This window comes from Excalfactoria chinensis, chromosome 16 (assembly GCF_039878825.1).
Source record: "Excalfactoria chinensis isolate bCotChi1 chromosome 16, bCotChi1.hap2, whole genome shotgun sequence".
NCBI lineage: Eukaryota > Metazoa > Chordata > Aves > Galliformes > Phasianidae > Excalfactoria > Excalfactoria chinensis.
Window position 1 is genome coordinate 5,712,822 of NC_092840.1, and position 23,629 is coordinate 5,736,450.

Sequence of the window (23,629 nt, forward strand, 5' to 3'; positions counted from 1 at the left end):
ATTCATCACTTCTGGAGCCTCACTGCACTGCATAGCTGCTTTGCAGGGAGAAGTAAGGACAGCACTACTTTAGGATGTCTTCCTACCCCCATGCCTGTAGACAAGGAGGCAGCTTACTGGGATTTCCAGTGAAGCACCAACTCAGGAATACCTATGCCAACCTCATAGCTACATTTAAACATACCTCTGCACGCCACTGAAGAGACTGAACTCCATTCACCTGCATTTCACGTAGTTGTCCTGGTTAGTACAGTGACTCAAAGCACAGCCTGGAGACATCTTTTCCTTTTGAATCCTTCCTTCAGAGCTCTGCTACAGGTTATCAGGTGCACGGATTGACATTCTACTCATGCAACTATCTAAACATTGCCCTGAGATAGCATGTAATAAGGATCTATAAGTCCTGGAACGTTACAGCAAGGTGATGAATTTATTTAGATACAACTCAATAGTTTTAAGCTATAAAAAAAGTGCCTAAAAGATGCAAGCAAACTCTCAAGTCACAGCAACCCTATGGCATCAAAGATCGCAGGGGTGCTGCAGGTGCTGGTCTCAGCCTGCAGGCTCCTTTCCATTCTTGGTGACCAGAAACCAGAACTGCTTCTCATCAAGACTTTGCCTGGTTTGACACCTAGAATGGGAGAAAGGAGTCAATAAGTTAAATACAGACTGTGTCCTTGAGATTCCTATTTAACAACTGTTTCACAAAGACGACTCCCTTCCAAGGGTGCTTTCTAGGACTTAACTGCATTTCCCATAAGGGCTGAGCATCAGAGGGAAAAGCCAAAACCAAACTCCCAGTGCCCTGATGAGGCCTTACCACTGTAAGCTGTCCATCTTTGGCTTTAAAGACATGGGGCTCCGGCCCAACAGTGAACACCATTGTCCCTTCCTTCCCAGAGCCAATGCGAAACCGAAGGCTGCAAATACAGACAATTACTTCTGTGATGCTTTCCTTGCAATAGGCTTTACTCTAAGCCCACTTTATTTCTGTTCCCTTAACAAATCTCGTTAGATTAGAAGATCAGAACCCTTCAGCTTAGGTAAATTTCCTAAACAATTGCATTATACCATACAGGCCAAGAGGGTTTGATGAATGGAGCATGCCTGCCTGGTCTGGGCACCTGAATTTTCCTGGAGCAATTAAGCATTAGAAGATAAGCAGATCTGACCTGGAGAAGACCATTGAACACAAAGAATCCAATTACAATTGAAACGCAAAGGCCAGAGAGAAAAGCTGGAACAGAAGTGCAGCTTTCATACGCCAGTTCCAATTTCTATATAGATTTGAGAGATGGACTGCATCCACCTGCTGTTAGCTGGTGTGACCAAGGAGGCTCCTGCACTCAGCCATCACAATTGGAGGCCTTCTGAGTTCAGGGAGAGGCATTTATCCCAAAGTGACCCCCCAGCTCAGCTCTGCAGGCTGCCCTCAGCCAGAGCCAGCACTAATGGGATCTGCCAGGAGGATACTGAGCCCACGACCTCAGGCCCAGGTCACAGCAGTAGAAAACAGACATAGCAGTTCATGCTGACTGCCTTCCTTCCTTACCTTCCCTTCACAACTTTAACGAGGTTCTGCTTGTTGGCCAGCATGCAGAGCTTAGTGACCGTCTCAAAGATATGCTCACACTGAAGAATCACATCTCCCTGGAAGCAAAAAGAGGGGCACAAGGTCAGTGGGTAACATACCCACACATAACCCAGCCAGCAGTTGTGTGTTCAGAGGAACGCCTTTCTGCACAGCCCTGGCTGCAGATCAGTGGCCACCTACAAGTCCAGAGCCTATTTAGGATCTGTAGCAACTTTGGCTCTGAAAAGAGAAAAGAATGCTTTCATGGTAAAGTAACAAGAATTCAAAAGTAGAGATGACCATGAATTAATAAATCCTGATAATCATATATCTGAGTATTTTAAAGGAAATATTAGAAGCATCAGCCACAAGACATCATTTCTAACCACATGTTATCAGTGATATTTCATCTTTCTACCTTCTGTTTGTTGTCCTCAGGAACATGAATGACCACGATCCCATCACCCAGGTTACTGGTAGAAATACCTGCAGAAGAAACAGCACATTGACACACAGCTGTTCTGGCCATTCTGCAGCAAAAAGCATTCTCAGAGAGAGCATTGCTTCAAGCATCCTTGTTCAAGAGCCCTGGACAGACCAAACAACAGAAGCAGCCCCATTTGGGTTTGCATTGTTACCTTTTAAAGTGGCGTAGTCTATTTTCTGCTTGATCTTGGCCATTTCCACCACATACGCTGAGGACTGGGTCAGAACCAGCAGGCGATCCCGTGCTTTGAAGCCATTCCTGTCATATTTGACCACAGGGGTTGCATACTGTGAATAAGGAACTGGAATCAGCACCTCCCTCTGTGGCATTGCATGGGGCTGCAGGGCCTGGGATGTGGACACAGCTGCTGAGTTCCACCTTTCATTCCTTACCTTCACCTTCTCGCCCTGGATGAGCTGCAGCACTTTGGGGTTTATATCAGTCTCTTCTGTGGATCAAACCAGAAAGGCAAAGTGAGTGTAGCTGACAGACTGCTGCTCCCATCAGTGGGAACACTAAACAGCTGCATTCATTGCCCAGACCCATTAATCCTTGTCCCATTGGATCACTCTTTTAAACTGCTTGTTTTAAAACCATTCCAAAGTCTATTTCAGTGATGTTTTGCCCTCAGCATGTTTTGCACTAACTGAGCAGATCCCCCAGGTTCACATCTCCTCCCCCAGCAGCTCCAAACCTTGGGTCTGGATCCCCACACCGCAGCACCCAATTCTTCTCCATTCCGCACTGTACACACACACATGTCCCCATCAGTCCCAGCCTTTTTTGCTTGGGTTTATGGCTTAAAAGGCATTTCAAGTACCTGATGCAAGGCACTGATTGCCAGCAGCCACCAAACACAACAAGACAAAGGAATTGGGTTGGTGGGGTCCCAGCACGTGTACTCACTCAGCCGCGTGTCAGCAAAGGGCAGGTTTATGCTCTGCTGGTAGCCCTCCTTTTTTCCTCTGAAAATGGCACTTGTGACAGCTTTTTGCTGTAACTGTCAAGGGAAGGAACACCCTTTACCTCTCAGTTTCTCCATGAGCAACAAGAGTTACAGCGTAGTGTAAGCTACGGATAGCATTGTCCTTTTACTCGTGCAACATGGGCCAAATGAAAACTGCATCTCTTCCAGAATCCTTAGTTTGTTCCTGTTTTGTACTAAGTAAAGACACAATAAGGACTAAACAGCCTTAAAGACCTTCTTGTTATGCATCTGTTCCACTTCGATTACATGCAGATTTAACATCACAAGATTAAGATGTATGCATCAGTAGAAGTGCCCTGTATGTTACAATCCCAGACTCTAAGAAGCATTTGCTCAGCAGGAGTGGTGCCTGTCAGAAGGAACAGCTTGCACAGGGGGCAATTTACACACATCACATGCACACAGCACCTTTTCACTTGCATATTTGCATCCCATGCATTAGTTACCTGCACTTTCCTCTCAGGAGTGACACCTCGGCAGTATTTCCGTACTAGGTTCCTGATACAGATTTTCTGTAGCATCTCAGATATCTACATTACCAAAAAGAAAATAAATAAATAAATAAAAAATAAAAACACAAGGAAATGTGTTGTCGGAGCAGCTTCACAACCTGAGCAAGGTCAGTGCACACCAAGGGGCCTGCAGCAAACCTTACCTCTTCCAGGATGGAAGGAGGTTGGAGCCAGCTCTTGTCTAAGACGTTCTTGGGGATATGGTCTCTGAGCTTCATCAGGTATTTGTACTGCACAAGCCTCACGAATTCAATGTTCTCTGGGCACAGAGGTTTCTTCCGATTGATGAAACCCTTTATGAATCTACAGAAAATATCCAAATCAGGACTTCCACGTTACACTCAAATCAATGGAAATGCAAGGTAGTCATCACAAGAGATACATAACAGGCTAATAGATAGGGACAGTTTAGCAAGGCGCATGAAGGTGCTTTGGTTTCTCTGCCCAGGAGCCACAGTCATGCTGTGACCCACCACCTGCAGCCCTCCCCATGGGAATAGTTACTTCCTGATGATCTGAACAGCCCATGTCCTCTTCTTGGCCTCCTTCCGTGCCAGCACTCCTCGCCAACAAGCCTCCAGCTTGATAGCTGCAAGAGTTGTGCATTAGTACCAGAGATCCTGTGTCCATGCTGTCCTCCAAATTCATGGGGCAGGAATTATACCTGGCTCTTCCCCTCAGCTGATCTTTATAGAACCACAGAATATTAAGGTTGGAGGAGACCTCCAAGATCCCCAAGCCCAACTACACCCCATGCCCAATAACCATATACCTCAGTTCCTGAACACCTCTGGGAATAATGACCCCACCATGTACCTGGGCAGCCAGTGCCAGTGCCTGACTGCTCTTTAATAGAAGGAATCGTTCTTAATATCCAACCTGAACCTCTTCTGGAGCAACCAGAGGCTATTAGTGAACCCAACACCCACAGAACACCCCAGGGAAGCAAAAAATTCCACCCAAAAGAAAACAGATTCCTGACTTCTCAAGGATGCAGCTCCTACCAGGAAACTGCCCTGAGAAGAGAACCCTTGATTCCAGAGCCCACACCTGCTTTTCTCTTCTTCTGGTAGTCTCTCTTCCCAAGGCGTCCTTTATATTTGGCTTGTAGTCTTGAAACTGGCAAAGAAGCAGAGACATGCTTGTACCTAACAGGATCCCTGAGACTAAAGGCACAGCTCCCAATCTCAGTGAACAGACACAGGAATTCCTGCACAACTAGCTACAAAGGATTGACAAAGCAGAAACAAAGGTAGCCTGCATAGAATGTCCTTCAACATGGAGATTCAAGCAGCTACAATCAGGTAACACTCAGGATCATGAGTCTCAGCTCTCATCACTGTGCATCTGGAGCCTACAAACACTGCCCACTCAGCCTCTGCTTTTCTGTCCATATGATAAAGGGAGCTGGAACCGTACCTAAGAGGTGCTTTCTTATTTCAAATGCATCTTCAGTAGCAAACAGAGTCTTTGGGAAACGAATGAATATTTTGGTTCTGAAAAAAAGAGACCAGAAACAGGTTATTCACAGTGAGCCTGCATTGCCTTGGACTAGCAGGTCTAGTGCTGAGCCAAAGAAACACAAAAGGAACCCACTGCTCCTAACCCAGAAGTGGAAGAAACTAGGCTAGACTCCAGCCCCATGGAAATACAAGTGTGAAAAGCAAGTGGAAATGCACACCTCTGGGACTCCCTGCCCTGTACCTTTGGGGTGAGTTTACTTTGCCCTGTTATAAGGTCATTAACCTGAAGTCTTCAGGTCTGCAGACCCAGGTAGCTCTGCCCAATTCACATGGCCAGTCAAAAAACCAAGTTAAGGGACCTGTGTCCCACTGCCACATCTTGCAGCTCTCTGGGCTCATGGTCACAGACAGAATAATCAGAATGGCAAGCACTGTGCAGCCAACCAACAGAGATAAGGACTAGAGAAAGAAGTTTACCTTCCCAGTTTGTATTCCTCAGGCTTATAACCTATGTGCTTGATAAGCCTCTCCACACCTTCAGCTGCAGGCCCATGCCAGTGTGGCCAGGTAGCAGGACACAGGGATTTATATCTGAAAGATCATCAGGACATCGCCATAAGTGAACTGATGATGAGGCATTTCTCCCTGAGCAGCTCTCAGTTCCTATTCTTCATTCAAAGCAGATCAAAACCACCTATGAACGTTATGTTTGGTGTAGAGGAAATGCCCAGTGCTTCTGCACTTTATAACTGGAACCAGACATTTAAATAAACCTTGCTCTGCAGCCCTGTGGGAAGGCAGATTCTGGCTGTACAGGAAAACAGCTCTGCTCACCTTTGCAAGAAGTGCTCATACTTCCGCCTATATGCAAAGCCAGCCCGTCTCACACGCAGGTGCTCCATCAGCCCCAGGTATTTCACCTGATGCCGGATCAGGCAATCATCAAACTTTCCTGCAATAAAAATGCATTCACTGATAAATATGGTATGCGAAAGCTCACTCACCTATCTATCTATTGGGAGAGATATGGAAGAAATCGAATCCACAATTACCCTGCACCTCTGCATTCCATTACTTCAACAGTGCACTCAGCCTAATACCTTACCAGGCTCCTTGTTGTCATTTGGTTTAATGCATCGGACATATGAAGGCTCCTTGGACATCAGGATTTCTATTAGACTCATTAGGCTGTTTTTGAACTGGGTTGCAACCTAAGATGACATTGAGAGAAAGACTTCTCAGCTTCAGAACTCAAGCACAGCAGGCACTGAAGTCAACCCATTCACTGCATTCCTCTTTAAAGCCAAGAGAAAGGCTGACATACACATAAGTACAATTTAGAAACACTGTTAATCACAAGCTAACTGGACAGAGTGCTTAGGTGGAGAATTTGAGTCTCTGCCATACATCTGGACATGCAAGGTAGCCCTTCAGAAACCGGAGGCTGCTGGATGCTGTGCTCAGAGCTCATTTTAGAATGATGATGCATTAATAACAACCTCAAGTTACGCCACATTGCTTGCTGCTGTCTCAGCAACATCTTTGTCCACCCACAAGAAAGCTAAAAAGAAAAACCCTCAAAAATAAAACAAATGCACTGAATTCAGGAGCAAAGACAGGGACAGCAGTTAAATGAAGGGAAGTAGGGAAGCTAAGCCAGTGTTCACAGTTTAGACTGAACATTGAACTCACAGTCTCTGGCCTCCTCCTGCTGTCCAGTTCTGACAGTAAAAAGCAGTCTCTAACGATCCCATTTTTAGAGTTGCACAGCACCTGAAACACAATCAGTGTCATATTTAGCATACATGCCTCCCCAGGGTGCTGTGAGGACACACAGCACAGTGATTCAAGCAACAGCCTCCAGTGCTAGAAGCCAAACCTAGAAGAGACCCCCTTCACAATGCACAGCACTAGAGCCAGAAATCAGGGATCTGCAAGAAGGACAGCCAGCTCTGCAATGAAGACTGATGTACAAAGTTTAAGGCTGGAAGCAGCCTAATTTCCCAGGTTCAGGTCACCAGGCCACTCGTGCCTCCAGCATGAAGCTTCTGTATTTGTCCAATAAAAAGCTTTCTACTGATCTCAGCTGCAGCAGAGAACAGTACTCTTTTATCTAGACAGGTTTCAGGGGAATGTCAAATGCTAAGGAGAAACATGCCTTCCTGATTGCTACTGAGATTAATTACAGCTTCTGCAAAACATCTCTTTTAGCAAAAGGAACAGCCTCCTCTCTTATTGCTCCTACCTCTTTCAGGTTTCTGTACAAGAGATCATTGTTCTTCTCCAGAAATCCTGAAGAGAAAAAAGGTTTTGTTCCATTAGGAGGCTCTAGCACAAGAGGGCAAGCACTTGGCTTTGCTGGGAAGCAGCTGGGTGCCACCCCAAGAGCCCAGCACACCGTGTGGACAGCACCCTCGTGTGGATTCAGTGCCCTCAATCCATCTACCACACTGGCATAAGTGTGCAAGTAACACCTAGAACAGCTCCTCGGTCACACTCACCAACTGCACAGTATGTGACTTCCCCTGCGTAGTGAAGGAGGCGGAAATCCACCCAGTCAATGGATTTCCTTGTCTTCTGATCTGCAAGCTTGCGACTACAGGGAGGAAAAAACCAAAGACAAAACAAAGCAAAAAACACCAAGAGAAAAAAACAGCAGATTTCTTCAGCCTGTATAGAAAGTCACCTGTGCAAAAAGCAGCTGTGTGACAGCTGGAAGTCTACTGAGTGTCAGTTCCTATCAGTGTGGTTCTGATTATACAGTTATGGCCCATAATCAAAAGAACTGCCACTCCATTCTGAACAGCTAACAGCAAATTTAGTGCTGGAGAACGGGAGTCATTGGCCACAAACTCCCCAAAACAGCTGCAAAGCATCCATTGCCATTTGGCAGCTATCACCCTGCTGGAAGGTGCTTCTCCCTATTCCATTCAATTAAATACATTCTCATGGCCTACATGCTAAGGTCATCACTTTCCTCAACATCAGAACAAAACCAGAGAAGCATCGTTTGTTATACTGTATCCTAGGGACAAGAACAGAAATAAGGAGGAATCAAAATCTTAAAGAACAGCAGGAAATATTAGAAAGTAAGGACTGGGGGGGGGGAAAAAAGAGCAACTTGACAGTATAGATCTCAGCTTTGCAAGCAGTCCTAACAGCACAGAGCTGTGTCACAATAGCACATTAGAACATCAAAAGTTTTGTTCCAAGAGCACTGCCAAGTAGTGCTAATGTTTCTATTTAACACTTCTAATCACGTCGAGCAGTTTTTAAGGCACATTGCAGTGAGAAGGAAGTTGGCTACAGATTTTCCACTTAGCTATGATGATCAGAAACATTGAAAGTGACAGTTCAGCAGCATGGCTCTGAACTGATGACGAGCAGAAGCCTTTCAGTAGGGCTCTGCTGGGAACTGCCAGAACAGCCTCCCATCAATGCATTAGCCAGCAAAACAGGATCTGCAAATAACTTAACCTAACTGAAGGACTGATCATTTAGGGGATTCAAACAAAGGTGTCTTTCTTTCCACTTCAGATCTATAGCTCACACATATATCCAAATGGACTCTTGGAAGAAACATCTAGATCCACCATACAACTCTGGGGTCTTATGCTTCTCTTTACAACACCTACAGCTTGTCCTGGTCATCAGAGGACAAAGCAATCCAATATTCTCAAGGTCAGCCCCTTTTCTTTCTTTTTCTCTTTTTTTTTTGCACAATACATGCAAGTGCAGAATGAAGAAAGACTTCCCAGTACAACCTCCTTAGTACCTCCAGACACTATTAGAGCACTACAGTGGTAGACAACAGACAGGCTGCTTGATTTCCTCTGGTACAGAGCAGAACTTTTTTCCTCCCCCAGTACTCATAGAACAACAGAACACCCTGAGTTGGGAGAGTCCCATAAGAATTATTGAGTCCAACTTCTGCTCTGTTATGGGTGAGAGATGGGAAAGCTTCCTTTGCAGTAGGATACAAAGCATAAATGCATACGTCACGAAGTGGGCATGGTCTCCTACTTTCTCTTCCAGCTTTTCCAAGAAGCTCAAGTCAGTTGCTTCACCAGGTCGCAGGCACTCTTCATCCTGAAACAGCAGGCACCAGATAGGAGGAGGCTCTTGAACAGACCATTCCCACCTCAGTAACATTTAGGACCACATTGTTCAGCAAAACTAAAGAGCTTGGTTACAACTTAACATGAGGTCTGCCCCATACAAGCAGTTGCCTGGTTAAATGTAGAGTTCTATTCATCTAATTTCAGTCAAACTAACAAAATAAATGAAGATAAATCAGATCTGCCATTTTCTTCCAGATTTGGCAATGCCCTGCCTCATCCTTTAGTGTTTATAGACCATTTAAACAAAAGGATGACATAACTACACCCCAAATCCAGACAGACTTATAAGATAGGAATTTTTTATCTGGATGAATCAGCCTTTGTTTACAAGGTCTATTTGTTTAGATCCTGAATAACACAGAACCACCACATAATTAGAACTGATTATGAACCACTACAACAGAGCACAGGCAAGCATGATAATTTAAGTAGTACAAACCAGAATGGAAATTATTCCTTTATGCTTCTGCTCAACCAAGTCACAGATGATCTTGTTGTTAAAATACGGAATTGGTTCCCACTGGAAATAAGAGGAGAAAGAAGAAAGTGGGGAATGCTCTTCCCCTTCCAGAGATGTGAATCAAATCTAGGCCAAGTTAAACTTCAAAGGGGTTACAGAATGAGATCCTTGGCCATCTTACACATCTCACAGGAGCAATGCAAAAATGAACTCTACAGATTTGGGAATGATCCCCTGATAGAAAGAATGCAAGATATACTGAAGCAGAATAAGCTTAGATGGGAATTACTTAAGATGGCAACATACGTATACTCAAAGCATAACTTTCCACATGGGCACAAGGAAACATTGTTATTAAGACAAGCAAGATGCCTTCTTCATTAATGATCAAAAGCAATCCATGCAGCAGCTGTTCAAAAGAAACAAAAGGGTGGAGAATAATGAATTACCTCTATTCCTTCCATTTCGTACTCCTCCTGCTCTGCCTTTAAAGTCATCTCAATCAACAGTTGCTGGAGTTTCTCATTGCAGTAATTGATGCAGAACTGCTCAAAGCTTCAGAGTTGTTAAATGAGAAATATTTTATAATCATTTCAGGGACATAGTTCTATTTCTCCCACCACCACCTTCTGTTTTTCCAACCAAAATGCCCAGTTCTCCACAGATCAAACCTCAGAATTTTTATTAAAAAGCAACAAGATTTTTACTTACTTACTGAGCTAACCCAGTGCATTTGCAGCCACCTTTCTTGTTTTGCTGGGACAAGACTGTGTTTAAGAAGTACTGTAACATTCAGCAAACACCCCCACTGCCATAAGGACAGATTGCCCCCCACTCTCAGTTGTTACAGTTGTTACCTGTTTGTGTCCAGCACTTCAAAGCCATAGATATCCAGCAGGCCAATGACAGTCTTGCGAGTTGAATCCTGTTAAAGACACAACTTGTAACCATTGCTACAGCTAAAGCTTCTTCCCAGTTTTGTGTTGCTTTCTTCACCTACATTTTAAACTTCTACTATGAGATACCAAAGGAGGGAATCACAGCATCATTAAAGTTGGAAAAGCCCAATTCACCACCATGAATGGACACACTGAAGCAGGCAACTCAGTTCAAGAAATATTTAACAGAACACCTTCCACACACTTCTTACCTAGCTTTAAAGTTTTTCAACTCAGAGCTGTGGTATGACCCTACATTACTGAGTGTGCATGGTACTTGCTCACATGTGCTGTTGGGCCTTACAGGAGGAGTTCCAAGGCTCTAGGAAGACACCAGACACAGAACCAACCTTGTTGGCTAAAGAGCCATTAATTTTGTTGACCAGCCAAGTGAAAGTCCGTCCATAAATTGCCTTTGCTACAGCATCCCGAGCATAGAATGCCAGATCAACATTCAATGGGCTTAAGACCTAAAAATAAAGGTATATCAGATGCAATAAAAAAAATAATCTCATCACAGCAAGCTTCCTCAAAACTAGTTCATACTTCTGACACAGAGGAACCAGCAATCCTCCCTACAGTTTTGTTCACCATTGTTATTATTTCAGATGGGTACATCTCCACATGTCAGCAGGATTGCTATAACTACATTCTGGAAAGTACTAAACATAGGAGAACCAAAAGTGCCTTTCCTCACTTCCGTTAGTTTTATTTTATTAAACTTATTACAAACTGCTCAAAGAACAGTTTATACAGTGCTTTTCTCTACTTATGCCATCTGGTTTCCCAAGAAGCACTCCAGGAACTAAACAAACAAATTGTTTGGCTCAAACACATGGCTGTCCCTGTTACTGGCTTTCTAATAGTTACACGTTCAGCCAAAATATTCAAAACTAAAATAGTCACCCTATTAAAGTCTCAGGCTAGAACAGCAAGGTAATATGGATGAAGAGAAGGACAGCCAAATTAATCTGCTCCAGTTGAAACACGCCTGGGAGCACAGCTCCTCGCCTGTCCCTGCACTGGTTCCAGCTGCTCAGTACCTCTTCAGAGCGGGCTTCAATCTTCCGATGGGTGAGGGCTTCCTGCAGAATGGACAAGTGAACACCCAGGAGCTGGAGAGAAACAAATAATGCTCTCAGTATGGGCAGCAGGAGACTGCTTAAACAATACTGTGTGATCTGTAGAGAACATCTCCTACAGTTTGAGACTGCTTATAGCTATACAAACACCCAGCTCTTGCTATCATTCCACTTTGGTGAACAGACACAAAGAAAGAAAGAAGCAGCAAAGTTAAGACTTCCTTCATACTATTTATTTTGTTGATACTGTCTAGGAGGTGGGAGATACCTTTGAAATCCACTTGATCTGAGTGCCGTTGCGAATGATGGCATGTCCATTGCTATCTTCTTCAAACTGAATGTTCCCAAGGTGCAGGACACTAGCAACTATTCCAAAGAGATGCTAATAATGAGAGATATGCTGTTAGAAAACAAGTTCCTACATCTCCATGGCGCAGCGCCAGTTCTCTCTGCACATGCTCATAAATACATCTGAATCCTTAGACACATCTCCCAAACAATACTCTTTCCATCACTTGGATTGACTTTCGACTTCCATACCTCTAAATCCTTTTCAGTGAAGTCGATGATAGAAAAAGCTTTGCGAACTATTTTCCAGTCATTCTTGTCATTAATAGAGAACACTTTGGCACATCGACCCTAGAAGAAAGAAGAATTACTAAATTTCATTTGTGAAGTGATTTTATCAACTACAAACACAGCCTGGCCATAATGCTTCGTTTCCTCAGCTTGTACAGATTCAGTCTGCAGCTGTCTAGGAAGGTTACTGAACTCCTAAACCTGAAACCAACTCATTTGATCAGCTCTTGCAGCAGCAATTATTTGAAACACAGCACTTGGATAGCAATTACCACCAAATGGCAGAGTGCTGTGAATAGCACAGGCTTGCAGCCATCTTCTGTTTTTATGGTAATAAAAGATCGTTACAATTCCAGGCATAAAATAGAGAGATGGCCAAATTCTCACTGACCTGAACAAGATAAGCATACTTCTGAGGGTTGCGCTCCAGCCCAAGCCAGCTGAGCAGATCCTTCTCTCCACCCTCGAGTAACTGGTAGAAGATGTGGAAGTTCCTCTCTCCGTGGTTTTGATGGACAACACGGGATTTCTCAATCAGGTAACTGAGGATGTGCCCTCCCACTGGAGCTCCCTAGCAAAATGAAGCAGTTAGACCGACACCAGAAAGGTGACATCAAGATGGCTGTTCATCCAATATAGGAGCAAGAAGAAGCATCAGGAGATGTAGGTTACTACTGCTTCTTACCTGCTGTCTTCTTCTATTTCAGGGATAGTATCCAAGAGCAATTCAAGATATACCTGAAGAGTTTTCTGTCCTCAAGTGCAACTCACCCTTTACAACTGCATATATCAAAATTCTACCAAGTACTGGCAGTGTTGCAAGTAATGTAGGAAGCTTTCAGGATATATAACTAGTCACCTCACTCACAAAATGCAAGACCTCTAAAAATAAGGGCAGAAATCTGCAGCACTAGTAAGAGCAAATAAATCCTGTGCTGCCTGGTATGTGTCCAAGAGGCTCACCGATAGAGCTTGTTTGAACAGCGGTTCATTAAGTTTGTTCTCACCTTAAAGTCAAATTGGATGTCCATATATTTCCCAAATCTACTTGAGTTGTCATTTCGCAGAGTTTTTGCATTTCCAAAAGCCTATGGATAAATAGATAAATCGATAAACCAAGTCACTTATAGAGAACCTGATGCAACAGGACAAAGGTTTGCTGCAGTCAAGTCCTGCTACAAAATTTAGAGGGATTAAAGAAATACAAACTAATATATTCCATAGCTTTAATATGGATCTCAGCTAAATAAGTTATGCCTCTTTCTAGCAAGACTGTAAGCAGCACGATGAACTGTTGTATGTTGTAGTTTCCTCATACTCCCAGTATCAGTTGTTTTCCTATATAAGTGATATTAAACTTGTTTTTAATGTTTAGAAATGTTAAGTGGCTGGGCTACCAAGAGGCCTAATTTGCACTATTTATGTTTTACGGTTTGCACACATAACGAGAGTCCATTTCTGGGTGCAAGTGTACAGACAGGAATGTCTCATGAAAGGAGGCCATCAGAAGCTCTTCTTCATGGCATTCATCCAGTTTTTACCTCCAGAACAGGGTTTGACAGCAGCAGACGATCACGGACAACCTGCAGCTGCTCCGTAGTCGGACAAGTGACTGCATAGTACTGCAAGATCTTCTTGGAAGCCTCTGTCTTTCCAGCTCCACTCTCCCCAGAGATGAGGATGAAATGGTTGTTGTACTCACTGCACATCACCCGGTAGGCATTGTCAGCTATGGCATATCTGAACAAGGGTCACAAGAAGGATTCAGAGGGGAAGCATCCATTAGAAATAGGGTGTACTCCCCAAATAACATCACAAGCACTGGACATGTTGGGAAAGCAGAGCTCAAAACACCAGTCTGCTACCCAGAATCTCTCAGCCTCTGAGAGACAGGCAAAGTTGTCTGTCTCAGAGTTTCTTCCTCTATAGTCCCCCCACCACTGTTTTTCAGCCCTTCTACTCCCCTTTCATTTTCACGGCCAGATAGAAGACAAATACAACCTTACCTACAGAAAGATGGGAATATTAATGTTAACCAGACTTAACGACTCTGGATACACATCCTTGTAGCTCATACACAGCACCATGGACAATATCCAATATATTCATATCAGCTGAAGTCTTAAGGATTCTACTTACAGATGTGGTGGCAGTTCAAAGAAGTTCACCCCTCGGTAAAGCTGCATCTGGGTCACTGTGTAGATATCCAGTTCTTTGTAAGGGTTGACAGATACAAGAAGAGTGCCAATGTATGTCTGCAAGGAGAAAACACATAGAGGTGGGAAATCAGTACCATCACTAGAGATACAGCTTCCTGAGGAGGAGTTGTATCTATGTCAGCATTTTGGGAAAAGATGGCACAGAACTTGCAAGAAGAACAAACAAAAGCTACATCTATCAAGGCTTATTGTCTCAGTGCTCAATGAAACCAAAGTTGAAAGAGCACTCTCAGAAGCACTCACATTGATACAGGCACTTACATAGATGAGGTTTTCTTGGTATCGCTTGCGGAGGTTGTTCAGGAAAGCAGCCTCACTGGTGTGGGAGTCCAGAAGCACAAAGTCCTGCACCCCAACTCTGTCCCGGGCTATCAGAGCCCCCTCCATGATGATGTCAGTGTTATCTTCCACCTCTTCCTTCTATAAGACAAGGGTCATATGGTATAGGTTTAGGAGAGAGCCAGTACCTCCCCATACCTCAGGGCCAGATCAATCCAGTACAGGTAATATCAATGTGTTGTTAACATCTTCCCCAAAGTCAGCAGTTTCATGTCAATGAGCACACAGATAAGAACTTCCCACAGATACACCCACCAGAACTGAGAATCCCCTGAATGAGTGCATCTGACTCGATCTCTAACTACCAATCTCAGTCCCACGATACTACCCTGAGCAAGACCACTAAGTTACTACCAATGCCTTCCACAAAAGTAGCTCTCAAATACGGGCAGCAGATGTCTCCACACACCAGCAAGAAATCTGCAACGTGAAAAGCCCGTCCATCGATCTGATAAAGCTGATTAAGCAGAGATTTGGAATAAAACCCACTAAACCTTCACTACCCTCCCCAACTCTCCAAATGCTGAAATAGGCAGAAAGGATGCACTGACACAATGTAATTCCTTTGCACACTCCACTTTCAATTGCTTACAATTAAATTTGACTTTATATTGAAAATACTGCCGAGGATCAAGCTCTTGTTGCAAGGGCTATACAAATTAACCACATGCTTACTGTTTCTTAATTAAAACAAGCTGATAATTTCATGTTAGCAAGCAAGATATTCTTTATTCTATAGTAATATACATTCCATAGGGTGTTATTAAACACAGAGACCTAGGGATTACACATTTCATAGAATAATTCCTGCTGAAATACTTTCCTTACGATAGAAATTAAAGTTTTTAGCAACTCACCTTTTAGCACTCCTGGGCTCCTGCACACAAGCCCAGCACATTTGCTATTCCCATACTGCCCTTGTGACACTGGAGTTTTTACATCTTGCTGCTCCACCGCTCAAGAGGTGAGTATGTAAGGGTTTGAACATGCATTAAAAGAGAAGGCACGGTGTAAAAGGTTTCTGCTAAGTTTTGGCAAGCTCTGGCTTTGGAGGTTGGCTTTTGTGTGCCTGCGTAGCTTTGCTGGAAGATGGCAACACACTGGACACTGAAGGCTGTCAGGTTTAGATGCAGGATTTCACAAAAATAAAGAGCTAAAGCCCCAAGCTCATAATATGTTGACTAAAATCAGAGAGCTGTTAAACAGAGATTTTAATCAGTCCCATTTTTTAGTGCAGAATTTTTAAGCACTCGTCTATATACTGTTGAAGGAATGGTCAGAGCTTTGCAAATTTATGCTCAGCAGCAACATTACCAAAATACTACAGAGAAAGATGTTCTGACAACATGCTATTTAAATCCTAACCCAGCTTATGAAAAGTCATACTGTACTAACTTCATACGAGGAATTATTGCCTTGCTTTCCTTTATTTTTGCCTTGAACAGCTGATACTCATTTTTCCACTCTGATTTAGCCATAGCACAAAGCTGCCTGACAAGGTCAGAGTTAATCACTTTGGCAGAGAGACATCCCATAAACAATGCTTGCTGGTATTTCAGGTGGGTTTGTTCTGAGCCTGCACACAGGACAATGTGAGCAAGAGAATTTTACCTCCTTTCCAAGCCTGGAGACCTGAAAGAGGAAGGCTGAAACCACAGCGGCCATCTAGCTGATCAGGTTTCCTTAACCTAATTCTTTCACTCGTATGTTAATTGCTAAGTGACCCTCTGTTCTCTGGCAGACAAAAAATCCCATGCTCTTTTCTGGGCTGCTTTGTGCTCAGATTTTGAGCATTTTGCTATCACTGAGGTCTATCAATTTTATGATCACAGCACGGCTTACCACCTCCCACCCCAGCCCCATTCCTGGGAGATTTGTCCTTACCTGGTGTCATCCTCAGTAACGGATACCCCTCAGGACTCATCAGCAGTACACATTACCCCAGCATGGTGCTGCCGACTGCTCTTTTTAAAAAGGATTGTTTTCCTTTCCTCATCACTTAACTATAAGCACCAGGAGATTTCTTTCTTGCCTACTGAGACACAAGCTCTACCAGAAAACCTATCCCTGGCGACAGCAAGGGCTTCATTTTTCCCAAAGAGATTTGTCTATCGACACTAAAAACCACAAGGAGCTAAACTGGATCAGAACAATTTCATGGGACTTGTGGCTTGAGCACAGGCTAAAACAAGGTCGTGAGCAACACAGCAGTGTGTTAGGAAAGGCTTGTAACACAGAAACAAGTCCTGGAAAGCAACAATTATTAAAAATTAAATTAAAATCAAGCAAACTTTGGAAGATCTTTGCTAAAGGCTCAGAACTCATTTTGAACAGGCTCCTAAGTTAATGTTGCTGTTTCTTTGATTTAACGCAATAGAGCTGAAGAGATGGGGAAGGAGTTACAATGAGGAACAGTTACAATGCCACTGCTATTTTGGAAGCACTGAGGAAACAAACCATCCACACATCCCCCATGCATACACAGAGGTGGGAGCCTTAGATGGACACCAGAGCATCTTTCAGATAACCTCATGCCCACTCGAAGAGGTGAGCACCCAGACCCTTACCAAAGTGTCACACATGCCACCAAACTCCAGATCTATTGGATCCGCTCATAAGAACCCACCTCCTCTGCAACAGCAGAAATCTCCTTGGGGCTCTTCTGCTCTCCCCCAAACCATCCCAACCCAATGAGATGTTGGATTCCTTTAGCACCACCCTATGCATTCAGAAGCCTTTTTCCTCCGTGCTTTACCTCTGTCACCCAAGCAGATGTGCCATCTCCTGCCAACTCCTTCTCCAAAACGTGCTTCTTCCATGAAGAGTTAACAGGGCTGGAGGGAAGGCCTGCTGACACCACGTATCGTGTGTCCTGTTTGTGTGCCTTCCTCCTCAGGCAGGGATCGTAACATCCGTGCTGTTTAATGAATTATCTAACACGCAGTCAACAGTCGATCTTTGATGAGGTTTATGCTTACGGACTCATTAAAAAGGCACTGCAAAATATCATCCAAAGGTTGAAGTTGGAGTTTGAAGGCGGAGAAATAGACTCTAACCATCCTGATCCATAATTCGAGCAAATCCATGTACAAACCATCGCTCCTGAACGGGCTCATCCCTTCCAGCAGCTCTTAGCTTCGCTCCCCACTAGAGGTCACTGCGAAACCCATTTTAATTTGCAGCCAAAACTTCCAAAGGTTTTCCCCTTCAATAGGCAGGTTTCTCTTGCCCCACTACCCCAAAATGGCTCCAGCCTGGGCTACGGTCAATGCTGGCTCCCAGACAATGCCAGACCATCTCCCCCCTTCCCCCCCATACAAGTCAATAATAACAGACAAATTTCCTATGGTTACTTCCCTGCATAAGCAGCCAACAGAATGAAAGCCGTCTGCTTGGGCAGCCAGTGACCCACGAGAAACAGTAAGTGCCCCCTCACTTCTGCTCAACCACACTCTCTAGGTGATGCTCTCAAACCCATTAGGAGCTTTCTATTTAAAGGCTTCACGCCCAAGCCCAACCTCTTCGAGTAACAGAGATGTCCTTCAGAAGGAGCTCAGAGCAAGCCAAAAGTTGACCTATGGACCACAAAATAGCTGTGTTTGGTCTTACAGCAACATCAAGGAGTTAAATATCTTACCTTGTGGCTCAGAGTCATTGAGGAAAAAAGGTGACAGTAAGATCTGGGGAGCTGAGTAGAGCAAAAACATTTTCAATTTGTCCTCAGCTATATTATAAGAGGAACGCTACAAGACTTAAAATGTTAACACCCAATAATTTGTATTTCTAATAGAGAAATGGAAAACCACCTGTTTAACATCTGTTTCCCAACAAAATCAATCAGTTTTTGCTAACAGGGTCAGATAATTCTTACTGACAAGAGCACACTTGCGTTACGATCTCTGCAATAAGGCTTCCCACCCCCACTGACAGCCAGAGCCTTATTTAACTCTGGACACAGCAACCCTAAAGCACAGCCCAGTCTATTTGTTCAGCTCTGTCTCCAGCTGGCATCCAAAGGAATCCATTGTGATACCCAAATTGTTCTTCTATTGTTACCCTCTTGAGATCCAAGCGAATGAAGTTCATGTCACAGGAATGCAGCACAGTAAGCAGGCATCTCTGGAGCCATCTGATGTAAAATAGAAGTGAGAGCCTCAGGCCTGCTCAAGACAGATGAGCTTGGAGCAACACCACTAACAGATTCCTTTAGGAACGTCAAAGCTCTGTTTTGGAAATAGTCATTGACTGCAACGGGCAGCGCTCCTTGACCCGGTCCTGCACCCCTCGTGCTCAACAGGAATTTGCTCATTAAGGCTCGTCAAAATGGGATGGAGGCACTGCAAGGGTTACACCAAGGAAACTCCCTGGGCTCTGCTCCACTAAAGGTTATCCAAAGAGACTGTCCAAAAGGGCAGTGACAGAACTTGACCATATAGAAAGGGGTAAGAAAGATGTCCTGAGGCAAAGACAGCACAGCTGGAAGCCAAAGGCTGTTTCCCACATGGCCAGGTCAGCAGGAGAGCAAAGATGGGCACCAGGGGTACTATGTCCTCCCTCAAACCCAGCAGCAACTCCAAGGCCAGGCTCTCAGCATGCCATAGTGCTGGTGGAAAGGCTGCATGAAGCTGCTCTGAGAGGAGCCTGGATCCCTTCCTGCCCTCCCAAAGGGGCACTTGGAGTCTGCAGTCATCATGGAGATGGTTCTGCTACATGCTTGGCTATAATACTTGGGGCAATACATTACTGCACCAGAATAATGGCAAGCCCAGGGAAATAATCCCTCCTGCTGTAGACACTCTGGCATAGCTCATAAGAATTAATCTGTTCAGAGCAATTTTCAAATACACTTAAAGTGTGCATAAAACCAACGGAAGCGGATCAGATCTGCCCCAAGAAACCACGCTACATCTATACGATTACAGCATCAAAAATATTTCAAAGCTTTGCTACAGATAATTCAGTTAGACCAGCCTTTATGTCCCCGCAAACCTCTACCGTGGTTTTACAGAAAGCAGAGCACTGCACACCAACCGTACTTGGGAACACGGCAGCGATGCCAAAGAGCCATGTCTTGGGTCTGTAAGGCAGCACTTGAGAAGCACATACAGTAGCTTGGGATGTCCCAAGGCAGCAGAATTCATAAATACAATTATACTGTGGAAAAATTTACACATTGTAACCTAATTTTTTGTCAAAAGAATACAGAATAAGAGGGTTTTAAGGTTAATCAACAGCCTAGGGAAACGCCAACAATTCTTAAGGCCTCTTGTCTGTATCCAGGGAATAGCCCACTATAGACTTGTTAAAGGGTGACTGTCTGTCTTTCTCAATAGAAGAGAGGTCGAGGTGAACTACTTCACTTTCATAAATCAAAAGAAAGAAAAAAAGTGAGAAAATCTCTAGAGTTCAAACATTTCTTTAAAACCCAAACTTTAAATACTAAATGGGCTTCATGGCTGCCATTTTGAAAAACATTAGTTTGCCAAAGGACCCTTTTGATTTCTATTCGAAATGTAAGAGCTCACAGATAATCCATTGAGAATCAAGCCCCCACAAAAGGCTCTCTGAAACAATCGTGGTGCTTGTGAAGGACAACATTTTTGTGCGCAAAATAAAACATTTTAATGCGCTACAATCCATTACACATATATTCCTCCATTTCCTTTCAGTAATTATTCATTAGAAAACATTTAACGTCACTGCAGATTTCACACTGGGCAGTCTGCACACAAAGGAGAAGAGTTGGCCCATTTATAAGGGACTGAGGCCTTCTTTTCTAATCTGAGAAACTCCAAGGAGGTGGGGGCTGCTGGACACAACAGGCAGGCTAAATTGTGCGGTTAACGGTCAAAGCCCCCCTGCCTACTTTGACACTCATTTAAAGATGACAGCGAACAATAGAGATTTGTTCTTAGCAACTCTTTCTTGTTATGCGGTCTACATGGGCTAAGCCGGGCAGCTCAACGCTCCGAGCTGCTCCTGGTGCTCAGTCCCACCTGCCACAGCTCTCCATCCTCGGGCTGTGTGCTTCTCGGCCCCCCCCCCTCCCCGTCCTTTCCCCACTTTAACACAATGAGACAGGTAAAGAATATCATTTAAAAGAGTCCCATTCAGCACGTCAGCTTTAATAAAACAATTGCCTGTCGGGTTAATATGAGCAGCTCGCATTTTGGGTTAGGGCCAATAGTGCTGCTCCTTCTGAGCCAGGTTAGTGAAAGCAATCCTTCCTAAAATTCCCAGCCCACCTCCAGGCTCCCAGGTTATAGCACTGTCAGCAGGCACCAGAGACATTACGAGTATCTGACTTACAGTGCATAACCTCTAAATTGTCAAAACCACTACAAACGTGCAAGGAACGATCAATTCCCTTCATCAGCTCAGCCTGCATTCAGCAGAAATTCCTGATACACCAACACAAATCCTGAGGGGAGAATGCTCTGGACATCAGAAAGCAATGCAAAGTTGGCCTGTACGACTGCCTCTCTCAAGAGGTGTAGAAGCAGAAAGCAAACTAGCTGGGCAATACCTAACACAATAAACCCAAACCAAGATTTCAGCACAGGGTCCCAGAGTAAAAACCATTATCTCCACATTGGAGCCCTGAACAGAGTAGGAAGGGACCATTAAAGGTAATCTAGTCCAACTCCCCTGCAGTGCACACCCACAGCTCCATTGGGTGACCAGAGCTCCAGCCAGCCTGACCTTGAATGCTTCCAAGGTCAGGACATCTCCACCTCCCTGGGCAACCTGTGCCAATGCTTAAGTCCCATAGTAAAAGCCATTACCTTTGCAATGGAACCCAGAAAAATCAAGAGGTTCCTCTGTCAGCTGCTGCAAACCGGTCACCTGCACAGGCTGAAGTGCAAGATGCAATCCATGTGAATTACTGCAAAAGTCACCCACACGCTTGCATTAACTTATAGCATGTGCTTACCCTGGGCCTGGCTTGTCAAGCTTGAAAAAGCACCAGATGCCAAGGCTGCAGTTTTAAAAGCAGGATGGGAGAGCTCAGAAGGTTTATTTGAAAAGGCTGTGAGCTCAGCCTCATTCTCTAGATGAGAGTTTATTGGTAAATTAACTACTTGAGCAGAGCTTAGAGAGGCAACACGGTGCAGCAAGGGAACATTATTGGGAATAAACAGCAAGCCCCCCTCAAGTCAATTTAGCAAACATCTTCATCCAACTTTCCTTGTTGGTTTAGTTTTCCTGGACCACCACACACACAAAGCACTTAGCTAACAAGCATTTCAATGCAATAGTCAAGCACGAAGATGTTTTGCTGATAGGACCAGTCTGATCACAGCAGCTGTGAGAATGTGTGAGAGTGAGTGACAGCACAGCTGACCACTTGTCACCAGGTTGGGGACAGAGAAGGAGAACTAGAGGAACATAGAGGTCTAAGTTACTTTTGCTCCATGCTGGGTGCAAAGCAGAAGGACATCCCCACCACTTTTCCAGGCCCTCTTTTCGACTGAACACAAGAACACCATCTGCTCTCCCTCTTCATGTAGGTGACAGTTAGTCCCTTCCCTCCTCCTTAGCCACACCACTCACCCCAAATAACCCCAGATGTAATTCTCCCTCTCTTCCTTCAAGCAGGAAGAAAAATCATTATTCTCCATACAGTGCCAGCCAGGCACCTAGCCTGCTGACAGAGCAGTCCCTCCCAACTTAGCTGGAACACACATTGGTATAAAAGCTTACAAAGAGTTCTGAACTTACCCTCACTTCTTCCATATTGCCATAAGATGTGGCCTAAAGCAAGCCAAGCAGAAAAGGAACAAATCAACCTCCACCTTCTAGAACAGAGCACTACTCTCTAACTGCATTACACACTGCTACAGCGGTAGCGGATGGAGAGAGAAACGACTCAGCTGTAGATCCTATGATTAAAAGGCTGACACAGGGAAATGTAATCAACTGCAACAAACCTGCTAAAACAGGTGTACTAAGTACTAAGGTGTACTACACAGAGAGGAAAGTTTTAAAGCAGCAACAGTACTAACATCTCAGATGTGATCCTGACTGCTGTGGTGCTGCTGGTGTAAAAACCCATTCCTTTTCCCTCTCATAAGGAAAAAAAAAGAAAGGTTTTGTTTTAATAAACTAGCAATATTTAAGAAGAAAGCACAGTATACATACATATCAAAAAAGTAATATACTGTACATGGAATTATTTGTGCTAAACAGGGATAAGAGAAAAAAGAATCATAGAATGGTTGGAGTTGGAAGAGACCCCCAAAAACCTGGTCCCACTGCCTGCAGTGCTCAGGGACACCCACAGCTCCATCAGTGCTCACAGCCCCGTAACCCCTGACTGGGTGTCTGCAGGGATGGGGCACCTCCACAACTTGGATTGCTACAAGCAGATTTTTGTGTTTAAAACTTGAATTTTAAAAAATAAACTCTTCTTGACTAAGTGCTTTCACAAGTTAGATGGTAATTTAATTGCAGGTTAACAAATAGGAGACCAATATATCAGCAGATGCTTTTTTATGTTATTATATTGCATCTTAGAAAATGGTACAAAATTCTTGGGTATACACCTTTGTTGGAACAAGGTCCTACTATTATTGCTCATGTTCCTGGCTGTCTTGAAAATAAGATCTGCTCTCATGCTCTACCCACAGCCATCGGCTGCTCGTACTCAAGGCTCTGTACAGTGCCTGGCTGTCCCAGCTTCATATGGAGCAACAATTATCACAGTAATGAATGCACTCAGCCCACTTGCTGTAATTCTGTCTCCTGTCATTAATACAGTAAATAACCAGATAGGGAGTCCTGTCTGTGGATAAAAATAAAGGCTGTGCCAAACTCAAACCATATGCAAGTTGCTGTTCAGTCCCCAACAGCTCGCATGGCAGATAA

The 23,629-nt window shown here is 44.2% G+C and overlaps 1 protein-coding gene across 1 annotated transcript; it reads right to left on the minus strand.

The window, feature by feature from the left end:
- Nucleotides 1-564: 564 nt before the first annotated feature.
- Nucleotides 565-22,504, minus strand: MYO1H (myosin IH). Its single transcript, XM_072351498.1, has 32 exons — nt 22,484-22,504; nt 14,684-14,842; nt 14,343-14,458; nt 13,745-13,943; nt 13,211-13,291; nt 12,595-12,774; nt 12,165-12,263; nt 11,893-12,006; nt 11,586-11,657; nt 10,893-11,012; nt 10,462-10,529; nt 10,054-10,159; nt 9,584-9,664; nt 9,021-9,112; nt 7,525-7,619; nt 7,269-7,315; nt 6,716-6,796; nt 6,129-6,234; nt 5,858-5,975; nt 5,501-5,614; nt 4,980-5,056; nt 4,611-4,679; nt 4,065-4,149; nt 3,704-3,863; nt 3,495-3,578; nt 2,967-3,060; nt 2,453-2,508; nt 2,212-2,347; nt 1,992-2,059; nt 1,553-1,650; nt 821-920; nt 565-631 (listed from the first exon to the last, which is right to left on the minus strand). The coding sequence occupies exons 1-32, from the start codon at nt 22,496-22,498 to the stop codon at nt 608-610; spliced, it is 3,114 nt and encodes a 1,037-aa protein (XP_072207599.1). The 5' UTR covers nt 22,499-22,504; the 3' UTR covers nt 565-607.
- Nucleotides 22,505-23,629: the final 1,125 nt, after the last annotated feature.

Coding starts and splice junctions, on each gene's coding strand:
- MYO1H (XM_072351498.1), bottom strand. Junction 11,013..11,585: donor TTGAAGCCCGCTCTGAAGAG/GTACTGAGCAGC, acceptor CTTTATTTTTAG/GTCTTAAGCCCATTGAATGT. Junction 10,160..10,461: donor GAAGTGCTGGACACAAACAG/GTAACAACTGTA, acceptor ACAACTCTGAAG/CTTTGAGCAGTTCTGCATCA.